Source organism: Apium graveolens, chromosome 9 (genome assembly GCF_009905375.1).
Source record: "Apium graveolens cultivar Ventura chromosome 9, ASM990537v1, whole genome shotgun sequence".
NCBI lineage: Eukaryota > Viridiplantae > Streptophyta > Magnoliopsida > Apiales > Apiaceae > Apium > Apium graveolens.
The window spans coordinates 188023853-188045023 of record NC_133655.1 but is presented as its reverse complement, the minus strand read 5'-3'; the positions used below and the strand labels follow the sequence as shown (position 1 = coordinate 188045023).

The 21171-nt window shown below is 35.6% G+C and overlaps 1 protein-coding gene across 3 annotated transcripts; it reads left to right on the top strand.

Moving 5' to 3' along the window:
* The first annotated feature begins 8315 nt into the window (after nucleotides 1-8315).
* Nucleotides 8316-20286, top strand: LOC141682768 (sister chromatid cohesion 1 protein 4-like). Of its 3 annotated transcripts, none has more exons than XM_074487461.1 (16): nucleotides 8320-8476; nucleotides 8713-8851; nucleotides 9919-10177; nucleotides 10669-10766; nucleotides 10865-10908; nucleotides 11485-11537; nucleotides 12533-12626; nucleotides 12724-13588; nucleotides 13683-14102; nucleotides 14283-14424; nucleotides 14874-15010; nucleotides 15302-16317; nucleotides 17984-18017; nucleotides 18431-18536; nucleotides 19119-19248; nucleotides 19919-20286. In XM_074487461.1, the coding sequence occupies exons 2-16, from the start codon at nucleotides 8728-8730 to the stop codon at nucleotides 20042-20044; spliced, it is 3648 nt and encodes a 1215-aa protein (XP_074343562.1). In that variant the 5' UTR covers nucleotides 8320-8476; nucleotides 8713-8727; the 3' UTR covers nucleotides 20045-20286. The 3 variants fall into 3 exon arrangements, 2 of the variants coding, with proteins under 2 accessions (XP_074343562.1, XP_074343563.1); XM_074487462.1 differs by having other exon boundaries at nucleotides 8323-8476; nucleotides 8688-8851; XR_012559939.1 differs by lacking the exon at nucleotides 19919-20286 and adding an exon at nucleotides 16983-17026 and having other exon boundaries at nucleotides 8316-8851; nucleotides 19119-19161.
* Nucleotides 20287-21171: the final 885 nt, after the last annotated feature.

Here is a 21171-nt window from a genome sequence, read left to right as displayed (position 1 = left end):
CAGAGTCATCAGGAATTGCAACTGTTGATTCTTTGACCTTCAACCTAGACCCAATGGGCATCTGATCATCAGAGTTAGAATCATCTTGCATGATCAACCTTCTTTTCCGGACTGGAAAACATTCTTCTTTCTTCTCACTCTCACTCAGTATGGCATGTTGAGCTCTGTTTAGATTTAACAGATTTCTTAACCAGCCTTTTATTTGGTACAACTGATGCATTTTGGGAGACACCAGAGGAGTAGGAGAAGGAATGCTTGGGTTAGAAACAAGATGAGTAGTGTCTTGTTCCACAGCATTAGGAAATGCTACAGAGGTGCCATCATCAGGATTTGCAGACACTTGTGAAGGAGTAGGTCTATTTCTCAACAGAAATTGCCTGACCTCCCTAGGCAGGAAAGGAGGTCTCGAAAAATTATTCTTTTCATCCCTTTTAATGTGATCAGTGATAGCTTTCTCAAAAATTTGAAACACGGGAAGCAATTCATCATTATCAAATTCAGCATTAGGGCATAGAAAATTGAAAATCAATTGAAGAAATCTAGTATACCCTATAACTCCTGATGTATCTGCTCTCCTAGCAATTATGAATTGAAGAATAGTATTACCATAATCAAAATTACCAGAGTAAAGGAAAGAGTACCCAATTTTCAGAGAAGTGGATGGAAGAGCATCAAAATTTGTTCATCTGCTGATGCAGTCAAAGAAGAAATTCCAATTTCTCTTCAATTTTGTCCTTGTCAATTTGCCAATGATTGTGATTTCACCTTTATAGCTCAAGGTTCTGAGCATATCAAACAGCTGCTCAATTGCATAGTTATCAGGAGCACCATCACAAGCGGGCAATCTCAATGCTTGAACTAGGACAACAGCATCAACCTCATACCTGCGTCCCTTATATTCAAATGAGAAAGCAGTGTTTATTTCATTAATTAGAGCTATGTTCCATAACTGCATTATAACCTTATATAACACTTTAGTAGGATTTGTGAGAGCATACCCAATTGGACATTAAAGTAAGAAATCCTGTATATCATGAAAAGATTATGGAAACTGCTGATGTGTAAGCAGATCCAAGTAATTATTGGTGCCAAAGGTGTTTCTATGAATGATAGTGGTTTGACTGAAGACAGGTCAAATCTCATAAGAGGGCGTGATGTTTGAGGAAGAATATACGTGAGATGTAGATAGTGAGGCTGTGTGTATGATGATTTGTGTCACAGAAGTTCTTGTGCATATATAAGTTTGCACAACTGAGTTGTATGTAACACACACGAAGAAAGAAGCTTAGTGAGTTGGACTTCTGACAGATGGTAATTACTGAAGAATAGGATTTAAAAGTGGAGTAAAATTCAGAATTAGCAACAATATACGCACAGCTCTTTCAATAAATTACTGCGTGGATTTGTTCAAAAGATAATCCACTATTAAACAATAATTAAATAGAAAATTCAATTTTTAGCACTAAACAATTTATAAATCATTTTTTAATAATATTCTAAATTAAAACATGCTGACCTGTCGTCAGTATTGGAACCTCTTACATGTCAGGATTTGACAATGTCATGATTTGGCGATTCAAATTCATCAGGATTTGATCAAATATAAATTAAAAGAAAATTATATGTCCCAACTAACCATACCAAGTTCATTGATAAGCTTTGTAAATGTTGCCTCAGATAATGGCTTCGTGAAAATATCAGCCAACTGTTGATCAGTGGGAACAAAATGAAGCTCAATTGTCCCTTCCATAACATGCTCTCTTATAAAGTGATATCTAATACTGATATGTTTAGTAAGAGAGTGTTGCACTGGGTTTCCTGTCATAGCAATAGCACTTTGATTATCACAATAAATAGGAATTTTAGAGAATGATAACCCATAGTTCATGAGCTGATTCCTCATCCATAACAACCGAGCACAGCAACTCCCAGTTGTAATATATTCAGCTTCAGCAGTTGAAGTAGAAATGGATTTATGCTTCTTACTGAACCATGAGACTAATCTTCCTCCCAAAAACTGGCAGCTCCCAGATGTACTCTTCCTGTCTATCTTACAGCCAGCAAAGTCAGCATCCGAATATCCACATAATCCAAAATCAACTTCCCTTGCATACCATAGACCAAGTGATACAGTACCCTTGAGGTATCTGAAAATTCTCTTTACTACAATAAGATGTGGCTCCCTAGGATTTGCCTGAAATCTTGCGCACAAACAGGTTGCAAATATAATGTCTGGCCTACTAGCCATTAGGTACAAAAGAGAACCAATCATACCTCTGTAATTCGTGACATCAACTGTTGTACCTTCACGAGGATCAAGCTTTGTAGCAGTTTCCATATGAGTAGTTGTAGTTGCACTTTCTTGCATATCAAACCTTTTTAACAGATTCTTTGTGTACTTTGACTGATTAATGTAGATGCCATTATCAGTCTGCTTAATTTGCAACCCCAAGAAATAACTCATCTCTCCCATCATACTTATTTGATATCTTGATTGCATCAACTTTGAGAACTTATCACACAGTTTTTGATTAGTTGATCCAAAAATGATATCATCCACATAAATTTGAACTAAAAGCAGATCTTTACCTTGATTCAGATAAAATAAAGTTTAATCTATTGTACCTCTTTTGAATCCACTTTCAAGCAGAAACTGAGCAAGGGTATCATACCATGCTCTAGGTGCTTGCTTTAGTCCATAGAGTGCTTTGTCAAGTCTATATACATAGTCAGGATGTTTAGGATCCACAATACCTGGTGGCTGTTCAACATAGACTTCTTCTTCAAGTTCTCCATTGAGAAATGCACTCTTGACATCCATCTGAAAGACTTTAAACTTCTTGTGTGCAACATATGCCAAGAAAATTCTGATTGCTTCTAGCCTAGAAACAGGAGCAAATGTTTCATCATAGTCAATGCCTTCCTATTGGGAATATCCTTTAGCCACCAATCTTACCTTGTTTCTGACAATGGTTCCATCAGAATCAGTCTTATTTTCGAAGACCCACTTTGTGCCTACAATTGACCTATTTTTAGGTCTAGGCACCAGCTTCCACACTTCATTTCTTTCGAACTCGTTCAACTCTTCTTGCATAGCTATGACCCAATCTGCATCCTTAAGTGCATCATCCATTTTTTTGGCTCTTTTTTTGAACGTAGATTATGATATAGACATTCATTTTGAGTTGCAATCCTTGTCTTTACACCTTCATCAAGATTTCCAATTATCAGATCAGGAGTATGATCTTTAGTCCATTTTCTGGAACTAGGAAACATCCTTCTTGAGCTAGATGTTCCCCCTGAATTATATGCCTCATCACATGTATCTAAGGCTCCCCCTGAAATAGTGTTGTTATCTCCTGATGAAGTATTAAGACTAGACTCATGTTCACCTGATATTGAGTCAGCGTTAGATTCTGAATGACCAGATCGAGAAGAACCTTGAGTTGATTCTTCAGTGTTAGTACTATCAGTTGAACCTTGTTATTGCTCCCCCTCAACAGGTGCAGGTTCATTAGTAAAATGATCATCTTTAGGATCTGAAGGAGTATAAGGATTTGGACCATCAGTAATTGACAGTCCATCAGAGTTTGATGTAGATTCCAACGGTGCATTTTCATTTGCAAAGATTAGACCTTCATGAGAGTCTTCTTCAAAACCGGGAATCTTATTATCATCAAAAGATACATTGATGGAGATAACTACAGTATTTATTCTTAGATTGAAAACCCTGTATGCTCTTGATGGTGAGTAACCAACAAAGATTCCTTCATCATCTTTTGATTCAAATTTTCCTAGATGATCAGTATGAGTTCTCAGAACAAAGCACTTACATCCAAATACATGAAGATGTTTGAGACTGGGCATCTTTTCTTTCGGCATCTGATAAGGAGTGACACCATGTCTGTTTATCAATGTGATATTCTGAGTATAACAGGCTATGTTTATTGCTTCATCCCAGAAGTAAGTGGGTAATTTGGCTTCTTCTAGCAGAGTTTTGCCAGCTTCAATCAGGGTTCTGTTCTTTCTCTCGACAACACCATTTTGTTGGGGTATGCCAGGAGCTGAGAATTGTTGTTGTATGCCTTTGTACTTGCAGACTTCCTCCATCTTTGAGTTCTTGAACTCAACGCCATTATCACTTCTCAGTATTTTCACTTTGAAGTTAGATCCATTCTCAATTTGCCTTATATGATCCAGAAGAATTTATGAAGTTTTCATCCTTCCTGTGTAGAAAATAAACCCAGGTGTATCTAGTGAAATCATCAACAATTACAAATGTGTACCTTTTCTTGTTAATAGACATTATGTTTACTGGTCCAAAGAGATCCAAGTGTAACATATGATATGGTTCGGTGATAGAGAATTCTGTTTTACTTTTGAAAGATACTCTTCTTTGCTTGGACTTCTGACAGGCATCATAAAGACCATCAGATGAGTATAGCATATCTGGTAATCCTTTTACTAGCTCCTTCTTGGCAAGTTTATTGATTGAGTTGAAGTTGAGATGTGAGAGCTTCTTATGCCAATTCCAGCTCTCATCTACTGATGCCTTTTAAATAAGGCAAGTAGCTTCTTGCTCAAGACTTTCATGCAGTCTTGCTTCATACATGTTGCCATTTGTATCCCATCAAGACAATTTTCTTTGACTTGTTATGAACAACTTCACAGTGAGAGTCATAGAACACCACATGACAACCTCTGTTAGTGATTTGACTGATGCTTAGAAGATTGTGCTTCAGTCCTTCCACCATAGCTACATTCTCTATTACTACCTTTCCAATTATCAAGTTGCCATATCCCAGAGTGTGTCATATATTTCTATCCCCATAAGATACATCTGGGTCAGCCTTCCTCTCAAATTCTAACAACATGGATTTATTTCCAGTCATGTGTCCTGAACATCCACTATCCAAGACAAGAGTATTTTTCCTGTTACCCTGCAGTCAGAGGAGTGATTAATTAGAAGGATTTTTAAGGACCCACACTTGTTGGGCCCTCATTTTAGACAACTTAAGTCTTTGTGATTCAGGCTTACTTCTGACAGTTTTTCCTTTATCAGGATTTATCTTATCAGAGGTAGATTTAGTAGAACTGGAAGAATTAAGCACATAAGCAGTTTTATTGAATTTAGGCAAAGGTTCATAATAGTTGTGATACAGCTTATGATAGGAACTACAAGTGTAAATTGAATGCCAACTACTACCACAATGAAAACAAGGATTTTGTGGTTTGTAAAATACTGATCTACTCCTAATATCAGAATCAGGAATATCAGTTTTCATTTTCTTACTCGTCCTGCAATCAATAGCAAGATGATTAGTATTACCACAATTATAACAAGTTTTTCTAGGAGCATTAGGAACAAACTTATAGTTAGAATCCTTAGAAATACCTTGCTTACCATTCCTGCTTCTTTTAGGACTTTTTACTTGAGGTTTGTCAGTAACCTCATATAATTTCTTTTTTAATTGTCTGTTAGACAGAAGTCCTATATTCTTTTCTTTTGTAACAGTCTTAATGGTTTCCTCATTTTCCTTTCTTTGAGTTTTATCACTTAATAATTTTTCTTGGGATGCTGAGGTGAACCCTTCTCAAAGGTAGATTTGGGTTCATCAACTTCTGAAGAGATAAACTTAACATGAGTCTTAAGGGTAGTTTTATTTTCAGTGTCAACATCCTTAACTCCATCTACATAACCAAGACATTTTTTCCAGTTTTTCTTAGAGATCATCTCATGAACCTTTTTTCCTGAAACAGTCCAGGCTTTAAGGGTTTTCCTCTCATTTTCTAATTCATTTTCTAACATACTGTACTTAGCTTCCAATATCTTTGCTATATGTTTAGCTTTCTCACATTCTTTTTGAATTTCAATCTGATTTACTAAGTCAGACTCCAACTGATCATTCCTAGATTTTAAAACTTTATTTTCAGTTAACAGTCTATTATTCTCTATAATCTTATTTTTAAAATTTTCATGGAGAGGCTTAAGAATAGATTTCAATTCAGATATATCTTCAGTATCAGGAGAGAAGAAGGAAGTTGATACCTTAGAATTAGAGGAAGCAGGAGCATCAAAACTAGCCATCAGTGCATAACATGTTTCTTCATTTTCAGAATCAGTGGAGTCCATCCAATCCTTTCTTGATGTAATCAAGGCTTTGTTCTTCCCTTTGTCATGCTTTTTCTTTTTGCACTCTGTAGCAAAGTGACCAGGTTCATCACAGTTGTAGCACTTGATTTTTGACCTGTCGACTTTTCCAGCTTTAGAGTCCTTTCCTTCTTTTCTTCCAGACGACTTCCTTTCTCCTCCAGTGAACTTCTTCCTGAAGCTTCTTTTCTTCTGAGACTTCCTGAATTGCATTCTCTTGAAGCCCTTAACTAATGCAGTCATTTGCATGCCATCAAAATCTGTCACGTTCTCATCAATTTCAGAATCAGTATCATCATCAGGATTTGATGATGAATCATCAGTATCTGATTCTGATGTCGTATGATTGAAGTCTGAGTCTCCCATTCCTCATTCAGCATGCCATAGATTTCATCCAGAGTGACCATTTCCAAATCATACTGATGTCGTATGATTGAAGGCTGAGTCTCCCATTCCTCATTCAAGGCTCTCAGAAACTTGGTGTTCGAATCCTCCCGATCGTACACCTTTCCCACCAAGAATAGATTGTTAAGCGGGGTGAGAAACCTGTCATAGATATTGGTGAGACTTTCATCAGACTTAGCCTCAAACTGTTCATATTCTTGAATCAGAACAACCTTTATGTTCTTCTTGATGGCCATGGTTCCTTGACATTGAGTTTTAAGAGCATCCCAGATTTCCTTGGCAGTCTTGTAGGCTATAACCCTGTTTGACATCATAGAGTCAAGACTGTTATGCAAAATGTTTCTTACCTTTGCATCATTCAGCATAACAACTTTCTCTTCTGGTGTCCACTCACTCTTTTCCGTCAACTGAAGGTGTTTAGCAACAGTAAGAGTTGCAGGCACCAGTTTTGTTGGCTTGTAAGGTCTTGGTTACGTCGAGGTAGTCTGGATCTGTAGCTTCCAGGTTCATGAACATCTTCACCTTCCATGTAGGATATTCAGTCTTTTTCAGATAGGGGATTTTAATACTTTCATACTTGTTCATAGACATGTTTAGATCGCTTCGGATTGTCAATTTATCAGTTATCTCTGATACCAATTGTTTCCCAGTAGTAATACAATTGTTTAAGGGGGGTTGGATACAATTGTATAAATGTTTCGAACAAGTATAAAAATATAACAGTTCTTTATATTTCTGATAAAAACTGTTCCAAACTCTCTCAAGAAATACTGATGTTCTTGAGAGCTGCTAGGTCGTACAATGCTCGAGTTTTTTTCACTATGTGATGACCTAAACTGTGTTTATATAATACACAACTGCTACAAATCAATCTAAGATATGCATTATCAATTACTAATAGAAAATGATACATATCTTTAACTGAATATATAAAGTCCTATCACTCAGAACGTAACAGATATCCATCCCTCAAAATAAGGAACATAATCAATCTTCATAACAGACTACCTTCAGATGTTGATGACATGTAAATACTGATAATGCATCAAATCCTGACGACGCATCAAATACCGATGACATCCAAAACACAGTCAGATCCTGAGTTTCTTCTGATCATTGAGAATCAGCACGTAACACCACATCATTTGTTTGGTGTTGATGTTGAGCCTGAGCAGACCCTTGAACGACCCTAGCCCGGGGTACTTCTTCTTGCGGCCGAGTTAGATATATCTCGGATGGTTCCATCAGAGCTCAACAAATCCAATTGAAATTGAATCTTCTTAGTCTGAAACTTATAGCAGTTAGGTCTTGGCAGTCTGAAACTGAATCTCAACAAATCGGTGATAAAGATTTAGGTTGAGGACTGGTGTGGAGGTCGTAAAAGTAAAAGAGACTAAGAAGAGAAAACGAGTGACTGACTGAATCTTAATCTTTCATATTTGAGATGAAGCCCGTGTTCTGAAGCCCAATTTCCATTTAGCCCAATCCTTAAAAATTATTTGTATTTATTAATTTTTAGAATATATATTAAATATATTTTATTTATTTACTTTTAATTATCGGTTCAGATCGGATTTTCTCGGTTCGGTTTTCATCTACAATCGAACTCGGATAATCGGTTTCAGGTTCGGTCTTTAATTTTATGGTTCATATTTTAACAATTTTTAGCGATTTTCGAATTCGGATTTTTTGTTCTGTTGCTCAGCCCTGCCTGCTCAGTTAACAAAAGCGGCGCTTGCCTTAAAAATGTAAACTTTAAAAATCAAAATTTTAATTCACCCTGCTTTTCCCCCTTTCCTCCATCTTTCTATTTCAAAACACATATGTATACGTACATATACATATACACATTTATATACGCTACTTCTTGTCAGCTCATCTCACTTAGTTTGATCTCGAGTTGGAAAATTTAGCTTTTTGGTAAGCTCAATTTTAAGATTTGTTAAAAAATTAGGGTATTTTTTCAAGTTAATTTGACTTTTTTGGTGCTCAATTGTGGTAATTTTAGGGTTCTTGATCTTGGTTTTTTTAAATTTAGGTTTTTAAGTTGATGGGTGTTGTAAAGTTTTGATTTTTAGAAATGGGTTGACTGTTGTTTAATTTTTAGTAATTTGGGGTGTTTTTGTTTGAGAATTGTGGAAATTATGGTTCTTTAGGAGAGATTTTAGAAGATGTTTTATTCCCAATTTATATTGGCCAAGAAGGGTCCTTTAGGGACTATTTGGATTGCTGCGCATTTGGAGCGGAAACTTCGAAAGAATCAGGTGGCTGATACCGATATTGGTGTTTCTGTAGGTGAGTCTCGTGTTTTGTTTTCTGCGTGTGTGTTTTTTTTTTAAATGTTGAGTAACTCTAGGGAACTTGAGTAAGAAGTTGATCTCTGTAGTTAAGGAATGGGTTTTGATGAGTTCTTTGATGATTTGAAGTGATTTCCTGTTTAGAGTATGCGTGATTGATTGTAGGGAATTACTGTTTTATTACTTCACATATGTTTAAAAGGTAGAAGCTCTGGTGGTTTAATAAAAAATAAATCAACTTTTTCTGTGGTTGAGTGGAGCGGCAAGACAAAATCCTATAACTCAACTATTCAAATGGTTATAGGAATGGAATAAAAAAAAGATTAAAAGATTTAGGTATAGAACTTAATGAGGAATTTCAACATTCATGCATTTATTTTTAAAGAATATAGAGCTCTGACCTCTGTTTTTGTGCTGATTCTTGAATCTTGGAAGAACGATCTAGAAAAATAATATTTTCCATTCAAATAAGGAAGTAAATATATTTTTATGCATATGAGTAGGAGACATGGCAAATGTCAGCTCCTTAAATTAGTCATAATGAAACCCTGAAAGACAGTTTGACATGCTAATATATGAATCTAGAAGCTTAAATGAACCAACTGTGCTATCTCTACTAATATAAGATATAATGTTAGCAGTTAGCACCTAATAATGCTTATACTTAGATGCTAATGTTAGCCGTGTAATAAAGAAGGCATGTCATCACTTGTTGCTAAATTGCTATACCGTTTTTATGTGGTAAGTAGTCCCTTAATAATGTTGTGCATTTTTATGGTTTCGCTCTATTAAGTGGTGAAATTTTATATTAGTGCGTAATAAGTTCTCAGTGTTGCTATTTAAACGACATGTTTCTACATGTATTGACAAAACACTTTCCTTGTTGCTGAGGTTAAGTCAGCTTGAAACTATACTATTTTATGAAAATGAAAGAATAGCAAAATGAGATATTATTATACCTGTGAAGTATAATATACACACATACACCTGTGATTTTACTAATTTTGTTCTGAAATGCGCAATATGGTCTATCTGCAATATTATATATGTTCTTGTTTTTAACAGACTCAATTCTTTCTCCTGATGTACCTATTGCTCTCCGACTGTCGAGCCATCTTCTGGTGGGTGTGGTGAGGATATATTCAAGAAAGGTGAATTATCTATTTGATGATTGCAGTGAAGCACTGCTAAAGATAAAACAGGCATTTAGATCGACTTCTGTGGATTTGCCACCCGAGGAATCTACTGCACCATATCATTCTATTACTTTGCCAGAAACATTCGATCTTGATGATTTTGAGCTGCCTGATAATGATTTTCAGGGGTACTTATAGTTGACTTGATTTCGAATTTTCTCTTTGTTCTTTCTGAATGATTCTTCTTACTGTGCAACAATTACCCTAACATTAGCTTACAACATTTTTATCTGTGTAAAGTTAGCAGGTTCTTGAATTATGAACTTAACCTATGGAAGCAAGATAAAAGTTCTCCTAATATAATTGTAATTTCTTGTACAATATTATCGCAATTTAACAAAACATGATAGGAATATTTTGTGCCGTATCTATATCAAATGTGTCATCGATTTAGCAGGGCATTCTTTTGGTAGTCGCTTTATGGTCAATAGGTTCAATCAGTAAATATGATAAAGAGAAATTTTCACTTTTTTCAGTCTGAATGTTCTTCCTATGTTGTTAAATTTGTATCTGTTATGTTCAATATGAAGTTCATAGTATTTTTACATTTTAATTTAAATTTCACATTAATTAAGTTTCCAATTGTTTGTATTCATTCGACTAGTATCACATTGTGCAGGAATTATGTTGATCATCACATTAGTTCGAGGGATCAGATTACACTTCAAGATACAATGGAAGGTGTTGTTTATTCTACATCACAATTTGGGCTGGATGGTAAGTCTTAATTATAGCAGGAGAATGTAATCGGTGGCATTCTGTTTGCAAAGGTTATGCATGCCTTGCTGATTTGTTGTTTTTTTGTCTTCCATTAGAAAGATTTGGTGATGGCGACACTTCTGGATTAGACCTTGATGAGGTAATATACTGCTAATGACATTACTGACAATATTCTTTGGAAGTTTTGTTGTGTTAAAAAAAAACCATAACAGAGGAACATGCCCCACTGTGATCCTTGTGCAATCTTATTGAGCTTCTCAAGATGCCTTTTCTTTAAATTTGTAATGCATTTTGTTTGATAAATTGCAGTGCATAGAAACACGTGTTTTTTAATTGACTTTTGTGATACTATGTGACACGGATCCCCTATGGTCATATATGCTATCAAATTTCCAGGATAGTGCTGCTGAATGTCATCATTCTTCACAATTCTATACCAAAAGTTTTCCAAAATTTAAACATATATAAATATTTTCCTTTCTAGAATCCAGCAATTGATAAATATTGTTATTGGCTGTACTGTCTGTACTTGATCCGTGAAGTGATTTGGAAATGTTCTACATGGCCATAGTTGTATAGTGATCACTGGCCCGTTACATACTGACATAAACGTGAGGCACATATTCACACACACATATATATATATATGTATGTATCTGCAGGCCTACTCATATAATCATAATAGAGTTATGTTATTTTTGGTTTGTCTGAACAGGAATTATTTCTGAGCAAGGTTACTGCTGGATATGATCTCGATTTCAATTCATGGTATAAAGTTCTGACATCAATATTTGATCACAATTTCAGTTTAATATGCACAAGTTTGTGGTGAACTTTTAATCTCCTGGACACAATTGTAAATAATAAATTTACACTGAATATGTTGCATATTTTACCTGAATGTTTAGACATTTTAATATCATATCGGCATAGTAGTCATTTAATTGAAATCTGTGTATAGCTTTTACTCGGTCCATGGCGCTTGAATAGGAACGGCGAGGGTTTAATAGTTTTTGTTTAATGGTTAAAATGAACGTTTTCAAACATCTAGATTTCATGTGAACAAACATGTAAAGCCAGGGTCCCGAATTTTGGCAAGCCTATTATATATTTGTAGTTTCTGTTCTCGTGATTTATATTATTGAATAAGCTTAGCAGTTAGTAGCTTGCTTAACAATTATTTCTTTAGTTTTATGGTTGCACTTTGAAAAGTAAAAAGCATGAGTAAAGGTGAAACTGAAACTAGATATGTAGCTTGCTTAAAAACCATGTAGCAATAATTTTGTTCAATGTAAATGTTCACCTTGTGTATTGTTAGCAGCGCATTTAGGAGTTCGTCTAGCTAGAAGCTTCTAGTGTATGATATTTGTGCTACTGGGAATTATGAAACCAATTCAAGAAATGCTGATTTATAACACACTTGTTGAATCTTGGTGTTTGAAATATAATGCAGCAGAATTCATGTACCCTATGGTTGCTAGTCACTACTTGGGGTTGCTTTATTCTAAATTGAGTATTTCCCTCTCTAAAACTGCCTGTACTGATCTAGTCACACAGTGGAAAAGTGTTAAATGGCACACCATGTCCGCAACCATTGGTCTACGTGATGAGAACTTCTGTGTTGTCTATACTTAACTAGACCATATATCACTGACGATGTTGAGATGCCTTATGGCAGAAGCTGTTATTGATTCCATTGTCCTAGTTTGATTTTTTATATATCCAACAATTCTGGAATTCTGAAAATAATTCTCTACTTTCAGCACTGATCCTCAGTCATCTGTCCAACAATCTAACAATCACGAGGGAAATGATGAGATGACTGACAAATCCAAAATCATGATAACTTCTACCAATGTAAGTTGCATATCTTTCAAAAGTTAAGACCAGTAATGAGTGGTTCAGTTATTTTACTTTCAGCATGTTATTTATTACCTCGTACAAATTTCTGCAGAAGCATATTGAAGAAAATGATGGTAATATCAGTAATTCTTATCACAAATATGATCAGGCTCCACGCACTCCTGGATTACTTGTAGAGCCAAATTTGTCAGACATTCAGGAGACTTCTGCATGTGATGATGTTCTGGAAATCGAAAATCATAATTTGACAGAATTTGCAGCGAGGAAGAATTTGGAAAATGCTTTTAGTAATTCTGATCTATATCCTGCGCACAATAATGTAATGAATGGTTTGTCGTGCAGTGGAGTGGATCCTGATATAGCATCTGTGTTATCCTCTGCTTTAGGCGATCATGTTGGAGCAATACCTGTGGAGAATAACTCATCAGTTAATACTTGCCCGGAGCCTAGTATTCCAGATGAGGTTGAAAGTGTGCAGAATGGAATCGTCTGTAACTACAAACCTCACATTAACTTTGATGATAAAACATGTGAAGATTGTCAAGAGTTCCAAGAAGTCAGGCCAGGGGAACATAATTTTGGTACTCCTAGTTTAAGTAACACTTGCGAGTCAGTCTACGAATGTATTTTAATGAATAAAGGAACATCTTACAAGGCAGAGCTCTCTGTTAATGTGGAAAATGCGGGAGATATTGTGCAATCTTGTCCCCAAGTCGACGCGTTAAAATCAAATGCAGAATCCAATGGTACATCTGAGCATGAGAAATCAGAAACCCAAGAAAAGACTGAAAAATCAAGAGATATGCTTGAACCAGGTATTTCTGTTCATGAAAATGTGGCGTGTACTGAAGAGGCGAACCAAATTGAGTCATCTGTTGCTCCTGCTGAATCATGTCTTGTAGCTTTAGAAAGGGGAGAGGATCCTTTATCTGTTAAACTACCCACTGGTGTACAAGGTTAGTTCAACAGTCTAACTAGCCTATGCATATGAGAAGTTGGGTATAAGTTAGGTATTTTCATTCATTACAATTCTTAAATCCTAAATTCCAGGTGAAGAATGCTGTGAAGATGACAGGTCAAAACAAGTTGCAGAAGGAAACCACGTAGGATCACTGGTTCCATGTAGCAAACTAAATGATAGAGCGGAGAATGCAAATGCATTAGACAGCCAAGTTGAACGTATAAATAGTTCCATTTGTTCCGGCTTTCCTGCCCCTGAGAAACTGCTGTCCGTACCGGAGGTGGATCCGCGGAATAATGTGTCACTGGGGGCTTCTCCTGCCCAAGTATCTGCACAGAATGACTGGAGTAATGATACAAATGTAACTATTACAGGGAAGAAACGAAGTTTTTCTGAAAGTTCATTAACAATGCAGAGCTTCAATTCAGTCGACTCTTCAGCCATAAACCGTCATGAAACAGCTCCAAAATCTGTTCCTAGTGATGATGATTTATTGTCTTCAATCTTAGGTGAAGTGAAAGCTTATTGATTGCACTGTCAATGTGAAGCATTACTTCTTAGAATTGCGATTATAGTGTGCCTTGTTTTTTTAAATGTCAGGGGACCAAACATTTATTTGGTTATTGGAAGGTTGCCTTTCGCTTTCGCTTTAGTTTTTTTTAACAAGCCATAGCTTTCTGTTTTTGTAGTTGGAAGAAAATCTTTCACTTTAAAAGTAAAGGAAACTCCACAGCAAGGCCTTCCATATCTCAAACGTCACAAGGCTGCTCCTCGAGCCAGTGCTTCTAAACGTAAGGTGCTGATGGACGACATGATGGTTTTGCACGGCGAGTAAGTTTCTTTTTCTGATTTTACTTTGCCCGTCATGAGTAGTTACATTTTTCTCTGAAGACAACAGTATGTACTCTTAAAGGGGGTTAAATCTTACAAGTAGACAAATATTTATGTCATGGCAATTTGAATTTATCATCTTTGAAGGAACAGTTGAAGACGACAGACACACACTGGCACATATGTACAGATATATATGTGATTTGCCACTTTTTTTACATATCTTGACCATGTGGTTCATAAATGCTTAATTAGTTGCCTATATTTTCTGTTGAATGCTGGGTGAGACTGTTTCTTTCCCAGGCCTGAACACATTCTATTGTGTTGTCGTCATGTAGCCAATTTTTTATTATTACACTTTTGACTGACCTTATATAATAATTACATTACACTAATATATGCATTACACCATTATATGAATTACTAATGTAACTTACTATGTCTCAAAGTATGATAAGACGACAGTTGACAAACACAGAAGATATACGCCGATTACGAAAGAAAGCTCCTTGTACTAGGCCTGAAATATTGATGATTCAGAAACAGTTCTTGGAGGATGATATGTTCAGAGAAACTATATTCTCAGGTGAGCTATATGTCTAAACTTTAGCATGTCCAGTCCTTTCATTTTTAGTGAGTATCAGGTACAATGACACCAGTAAACTATTAATAAGTTAAATATACGGAACATGTCAGTTGGTCGCCTACTAGTTGATGTGCACTAGACACTAGTCCCCACATGCTTCTGGTCCAAACTGTTTGAGAACTATAAAAATCACCCTGTTTAAATATTTATGCTCATAAATGCATGGTGCTGCTGGTGTTTATATTACACCACTAAGAACATAGATTAATGTAATGATATGATATGTATTAGGTGTGTCGCTGGAGATGGCCTCAATGCACAATGAAACATATGATCTCAAAGAAGCCAAGATCTCCTTGGATGATGCAAGTACTAACGATGCTTCTGAATTTGGAATAAACCGAACCACGGTTTCTCTGAAGGACAAGGCTCTTACTTCCATTGAAGCAGCAAATAATATAGATCTCTATGATGAGTTCGATTCCAGAGTAGCTGAAATGGGTGGGAGCAGCAACATTATGGGAGTTAAAGACAACAATAAAGCTCAAACTGCTCAGACACCTGTGCCACTGGAGAATCGGCTGGGTGATGGGAATGTAGTAAGCTTGGATCTGACTGTCGATGTAGCGGAAGCCAGAGAGTTACAAGAATTTTGTTCAGAGACAATTCAAATGAATGTTGATGCAGAAAATCTTAGTGAAACTGTTTTACTTAATTCTTTGTCCACGGTTGATGTTATTGGAAATGATGTGGGTAACCAGACAGCCAGTGTCGTCCACTTTGCTGACATTACCAATGAGGTAGATGCTTCTTTGCAGGTGAAGCCACCAGTTGAGAAGACAGATCAAGATAAAAGTGTGGTCTCTGTTGAGACTGATGCTAATGTAGATGCTGACAAAAAGGATCTCGAGGTTGACGTACCAGTTGTACATGATCTTCAAAAGACTCAGAAGATTCCATTGAATGAAATGGAAACTTGTGCTTGTGAAACAGATATTCCGAAAGATGGTGTTGCACATACTGAGAGTTTACCAGCTACCCTCTTGCCTTTAGATATGGGTGAATGCAGCACCCATACTTCCAGTGACGGGCATGTTATGGATGAAAGAATACAAAATGATCAAACGCAATTAGAAGATATGTTCCTATATGCAGAAGCTGAGTATAATGCTGAGAACTTGGAAAGGGATCTCTGTGACGTTGAAAATATTATAAACCCAGATTTAGTTATGGTCGATGTGGATCTGAGAAGTTCTACATATAATGTCAACACAAAAGAAGCTGATATTGATCAAGTTGATCACAATGTAAGTCCATCACTTAATGACATTTTTTATCAACAGTCTAGTAGAGATTGCAGGTTTACTATGTTCTGGCGTTGTTCTTAAATGTTGTCCTATCCGGACTTCAATCTTCACTTTGTCCAGAATAAAAAATTTCACCTTGAAAAGAATAAGAAGTTCACATTAGGTGGAGAGAGTCGTACACGATGTATTACAGGAATAAATGGGATCTTCTATTTTATACGTCTACTGAAACATAGACCAGAAACAAAGCTTTCTGATAGGAAAGTCTAATCTGGATAAGGTTGAATATCGTTATCTTGGTCTGTTAGAAAAGAAGGATCTGTGAATATATTCCTAGAATCATGAGTGAAAACTGAAAAGTACTAGCATTACCTTTCCTGTACCAATATGATATGCATCTTAATTATCTTTTAAACTAACAACTATTCTGGAACATGTTCTACTTTTTGAAGTAAAAATATCTGTGATCCAGTTTTAGATGCATGTAACAATAACTATTTCATATCCATCATCAATGTTCCCTCAAGTTATGTGATTATCCAAAAGAGGAAAGATGGATCATCTGTGGAAGTAGACTGTTTTAATATAATTTTCTGGAGATTGTTGTGTTGGAATAGTATGTGCAAAAACTTGCACACATATTCATATGCGTATAACTTGTACAGGAGGCAAACTTCCTAGAGCCAGCTGAATACTCTAAAAAATGCAGGTAAGCATATCTTTTTTGCATATTTGAAAGGTCGACACGAGTACACTCGAACCAATAAAATACAGTTAGATGGATTTATGAAAATAATCTTGTATTCATACTCTGGGTTTCACTTAATAATGTAATATATAAATATATAACTGTATCTGTATGGCATTTTGATTTTTAAGCTCACTTGAGAATATTCTCCAATTCATCATTAAAGTAATTGAACGACATTGTTTTCATGTCATTTAAAAAAGTTCAAAAAAAAGAATGGGAGGTGTAAGATTTAGCACAGGATAATATGCAAATGGACCTTGAGAAAAGTACAAAGGTGCCCTCCTTTAGAAGCCCAAAACTGATAAAGAAATTTACAACCAACTTCTATCATATTCTGGACGCCTTTATAAAGTTTGACCAACAGGATTTTACATTCTCATTATTCTATAAGATGTTGCTTTATAGATACTATTGTTATATTTAAATAGAAATATACCAAACTGAACTTCTAGAAAGTTTCTCTGTGAAATATAGATTTCTCCTTTTCGCATATATGTAAGTATGTTTTTGTTTGTGTGCCTGTTTAATTTCTCAGTACTTCTTTGACAGCAACGAATATTCACTATACAATCCTTCGATATATGTTCCTAAAGTACAAATAGCAGCCTTTGCCAATGTTGAGTAATATATTCACAGAAACTGGTAAATGTTTAAATTCCTTTACCACACAAGAAGTTTTGAGTAAAATAAGATGAAAACCTAATGATTTTTTTTATAGTGGTTGTGACTATTTTCTTAAAGTAGCTTGTTAGTGTATATATATGTGTGCTGTGGCATGAGGTTTGCTTCATTAATGCCCTTAATTCTTTCTGACTATTTTCTGGAGGCAGGCCTCATGCATGGCATTTTCCTTGTACAAAATCTTGGCTAGAATGCATTCTTTCTTTAATTCACATATTTTATTACATTGTGCAGAATTTTGAGTATTCAACAGCTGGTAATGATACAGGTCTGTGTTCTCTTCATTGTAACTTTTCGTTGATTTTCTTCATTGTAACTTTTGGTTGAATGTGTACCGCATGCGATGTGTTTTTATGCATATACGTAGTTAAATTTTGGAGTGATCTGTCACTGCACTGGTGAAGTATAATGTCTCTACAACTTGTAAGGTCTATAAACCCAAGGGGAGCTATATGCTTTCTAGGTGTGCCAGTTTGTGATGAACTCATGGCCCAGTAGCAGTAGGCACATGACTAATTTAGCCATCTAATTTTGTCGCAACTTTATAAATAAATAATATCCTACCAAGAATCAGTGAACATCTGTAGGAAAAATATAATTGCTGCAACATTTGGTTTCATGCCTTGCTCTTCTTGAACTTGTTTGTGATACTGGGTTGGTATTTTTTCTTTTTGGCTTCAGAGTTTTTGATTTATGATGATGATGAGGGAGCTGAAGCAGATGATGAAGAGGTACCTAATGCTGGAGCACTCCTTGTTGATAACACTGGATGGTCATCACGCACAAGGTAGAGTAGTTAACCTTTGCATTCATCAGTCCCCTGGTATTTTTGCAAGGAAAGCAATAAGTTGTATTGATGTTTTCACTAACAAAAATTGCAAGAAATTTGAAAAATTATCTTGTACCTGTAGTTGAGGCTTTTTTTTCGAGATGCCTTTTGAGTAGTGATACCTTTTTTATAAGGTCACCAATCAGATTGTTATAACTTAAACTCCATTTCTAATCACGATTAAATTATTGTCAAAAGTTTTTTTCTGAAAGTGTATGCAACTACCATGTTGGTACTTAAAAGCTCTTTTTATTTATTCTTGCACTTCTTCTGTAGTACAATTTCCGCTCTTTAAATTAAAGAAGTTCCGTGATTGCTCACATTTTGTTAAGCCCCGCGGGCCAATCAGTTGCTTTACAAACCTGATGTAGAGTTTTATATCCCAGACCCCTTTCAATTACTTGAGATATATACATTCATCCTTACATCTCATTTACCCCACTATCATGATTAAACTTTGGTCTATCTGGAGTTAGGGTCTTTCTTTATTTAATTTGTTAATCTGCTTTAGCTCAAATTTCTAAATCCTGTTTCTCGCAGAGCTGTTGCCAAGTACCTCCAGACCTTGTTTGACAAAGAAGCGGAATGCAAAAGGAATGTTCTTCCTATTGATAACCTACTGGTCGGTAAAAGTCGCAAGGAGGCGTCAAGAATGTTTTTTGAAACACTGGTATGTTCTGGAATCTTCTAACTTGACGTAGAAAATGCATTAACTTGCTAGACTGCTTTGGATAGTTTTTTTTCTCATGTATATATTTCACCATTTTATTGTGCATTGGTAGTTATTGATTCACTTCTTTCTTTCATTTATACCCTCAAAACAAATTGTCGCTGGCCTGTTTGTATATTTTTTTAGTTATCCTTCCTAAACAGTGGTCTGAACTGGTCACTCACACTATCTGTCCAATTGAACGGTTCTGTCTGAATTTCGTATATTTTCTTTTGAAAGAACTAAAGAGAAGACCTGAAACCTTTCACTAAAAATTTTGAACTCCTTGCAGACAGTTCCTTGACATTTCAGAGAGTAAACAGGTCCTGGATCAGATTAACTGACATGCCACTATTATCAGTTTATCACCCCATTTGACGGTTTTCGGTTTTGTTTTTAAATTCTACTTGCGTTATAGACTTCTAGTTTTGAACAACCGGAATTAGGTAATGCATGATGATCAAAATGTTTGTCACTTAATAATCTTATTTATGTGAATTTTTGTTCATCATGAATTCACCGAAGTCGTGTCTTTCTCGTTCAATTCACTAGTCATGTTTTTCTCATTCTTCATGTTTCACTGGGACGTTACTTTAACCATCTCTTTATGTCTCACGTGATTATTTATCAGGTTTTGAAAACGAAGGACTACATTCATGTAGAACAGTTGAGTCCTTATGACAACATTAATATATTACCCCGAGCAGAGCTCACTAAAGTAGACTTTTGCATGGCAAGTTGTGCTCAGTTGCACTGAAGAAGCATGTCTCTGTATTGCGGATGTTTAACTGAAATTACATGATAGTTCTAATCCATTCTTTGTCCAACTCTAAGCATTATAATCCTTGTATTTTGGTTGTTTTTGTTGGAGCTAATTGGACACTTAATCAGTATAGCGGTCTTATACCACTAGAGTAACTGTGGAGGTAGTGCTGTAATATGGGATGATATGTGCATTTGTATATATGTAATTAGTAAGAATTAATTGTCTTTTTAATACATGAATCTTGATGGGTGTTGCTCAGGTTCATGAATAGTTAGTTATTTACTATTTGATGTTGTAAAGGACTGTTTTTATATCTGAGTGTTATCAATACTGGTCTGTATAAAGCACTTCAAGTTTGATGAAACCTTAACTATAGTTCTCATCATTTAAGGCTGTAAGATACAGTACATGTTTGCATCCGGTTCTCATCATACATGTTTGCATCCAGTTCCATGAAATACGGAACCAACTAATTCTTATACAGGTGTATATTATTCACCAAAAAGAAAGTTAGTTTTTTTTTTGAATAATTACGCTTTTATGTCTTACAAAGTGAATTGAACCAGGTATCTGGGACGAAAAATAGATAAGTGCTTACCAATTAAAATCTGAGCCTTTGGAAGACGAATAATATACCTAGGACTTTAAATGATTTCCATTCTCATCTTCATCAAAAAAAAAAAATAACAAGCAAGCCATAAATACTGATTTTTTCAGTTTAGAGATCGACACCTTTAAAAGTGGTCGGAGGCGGAGAACAGGAAATGCTCTACTACTAATACAGAACGTTAATGTATGAATTATGCGAATAATGATGAATCAAGCTTCAAGTCATATATTGGTGCTGCCTGATGTTGCACCCATTATCGATCGATCAGGTGAGTAACCTTGGTGGGCAGTAAATTAGTCGCAATGTAAATGTTGGGTAAATGTTTATAAGTTCAATTCTTGGAATCGGAAGATCAAAACTACCAATTTGCCCAAGAATGCCATGCCTCCATCCTCAATCGTACTCGCTATCCTTGCAAACTCCACTTGCACAAAATTTGCACTTGTTCTCCCTTCCCTCTTGCATCCTTCCTTTCCTTTGAATTTCATTCAGACTCATCTCATCTCAT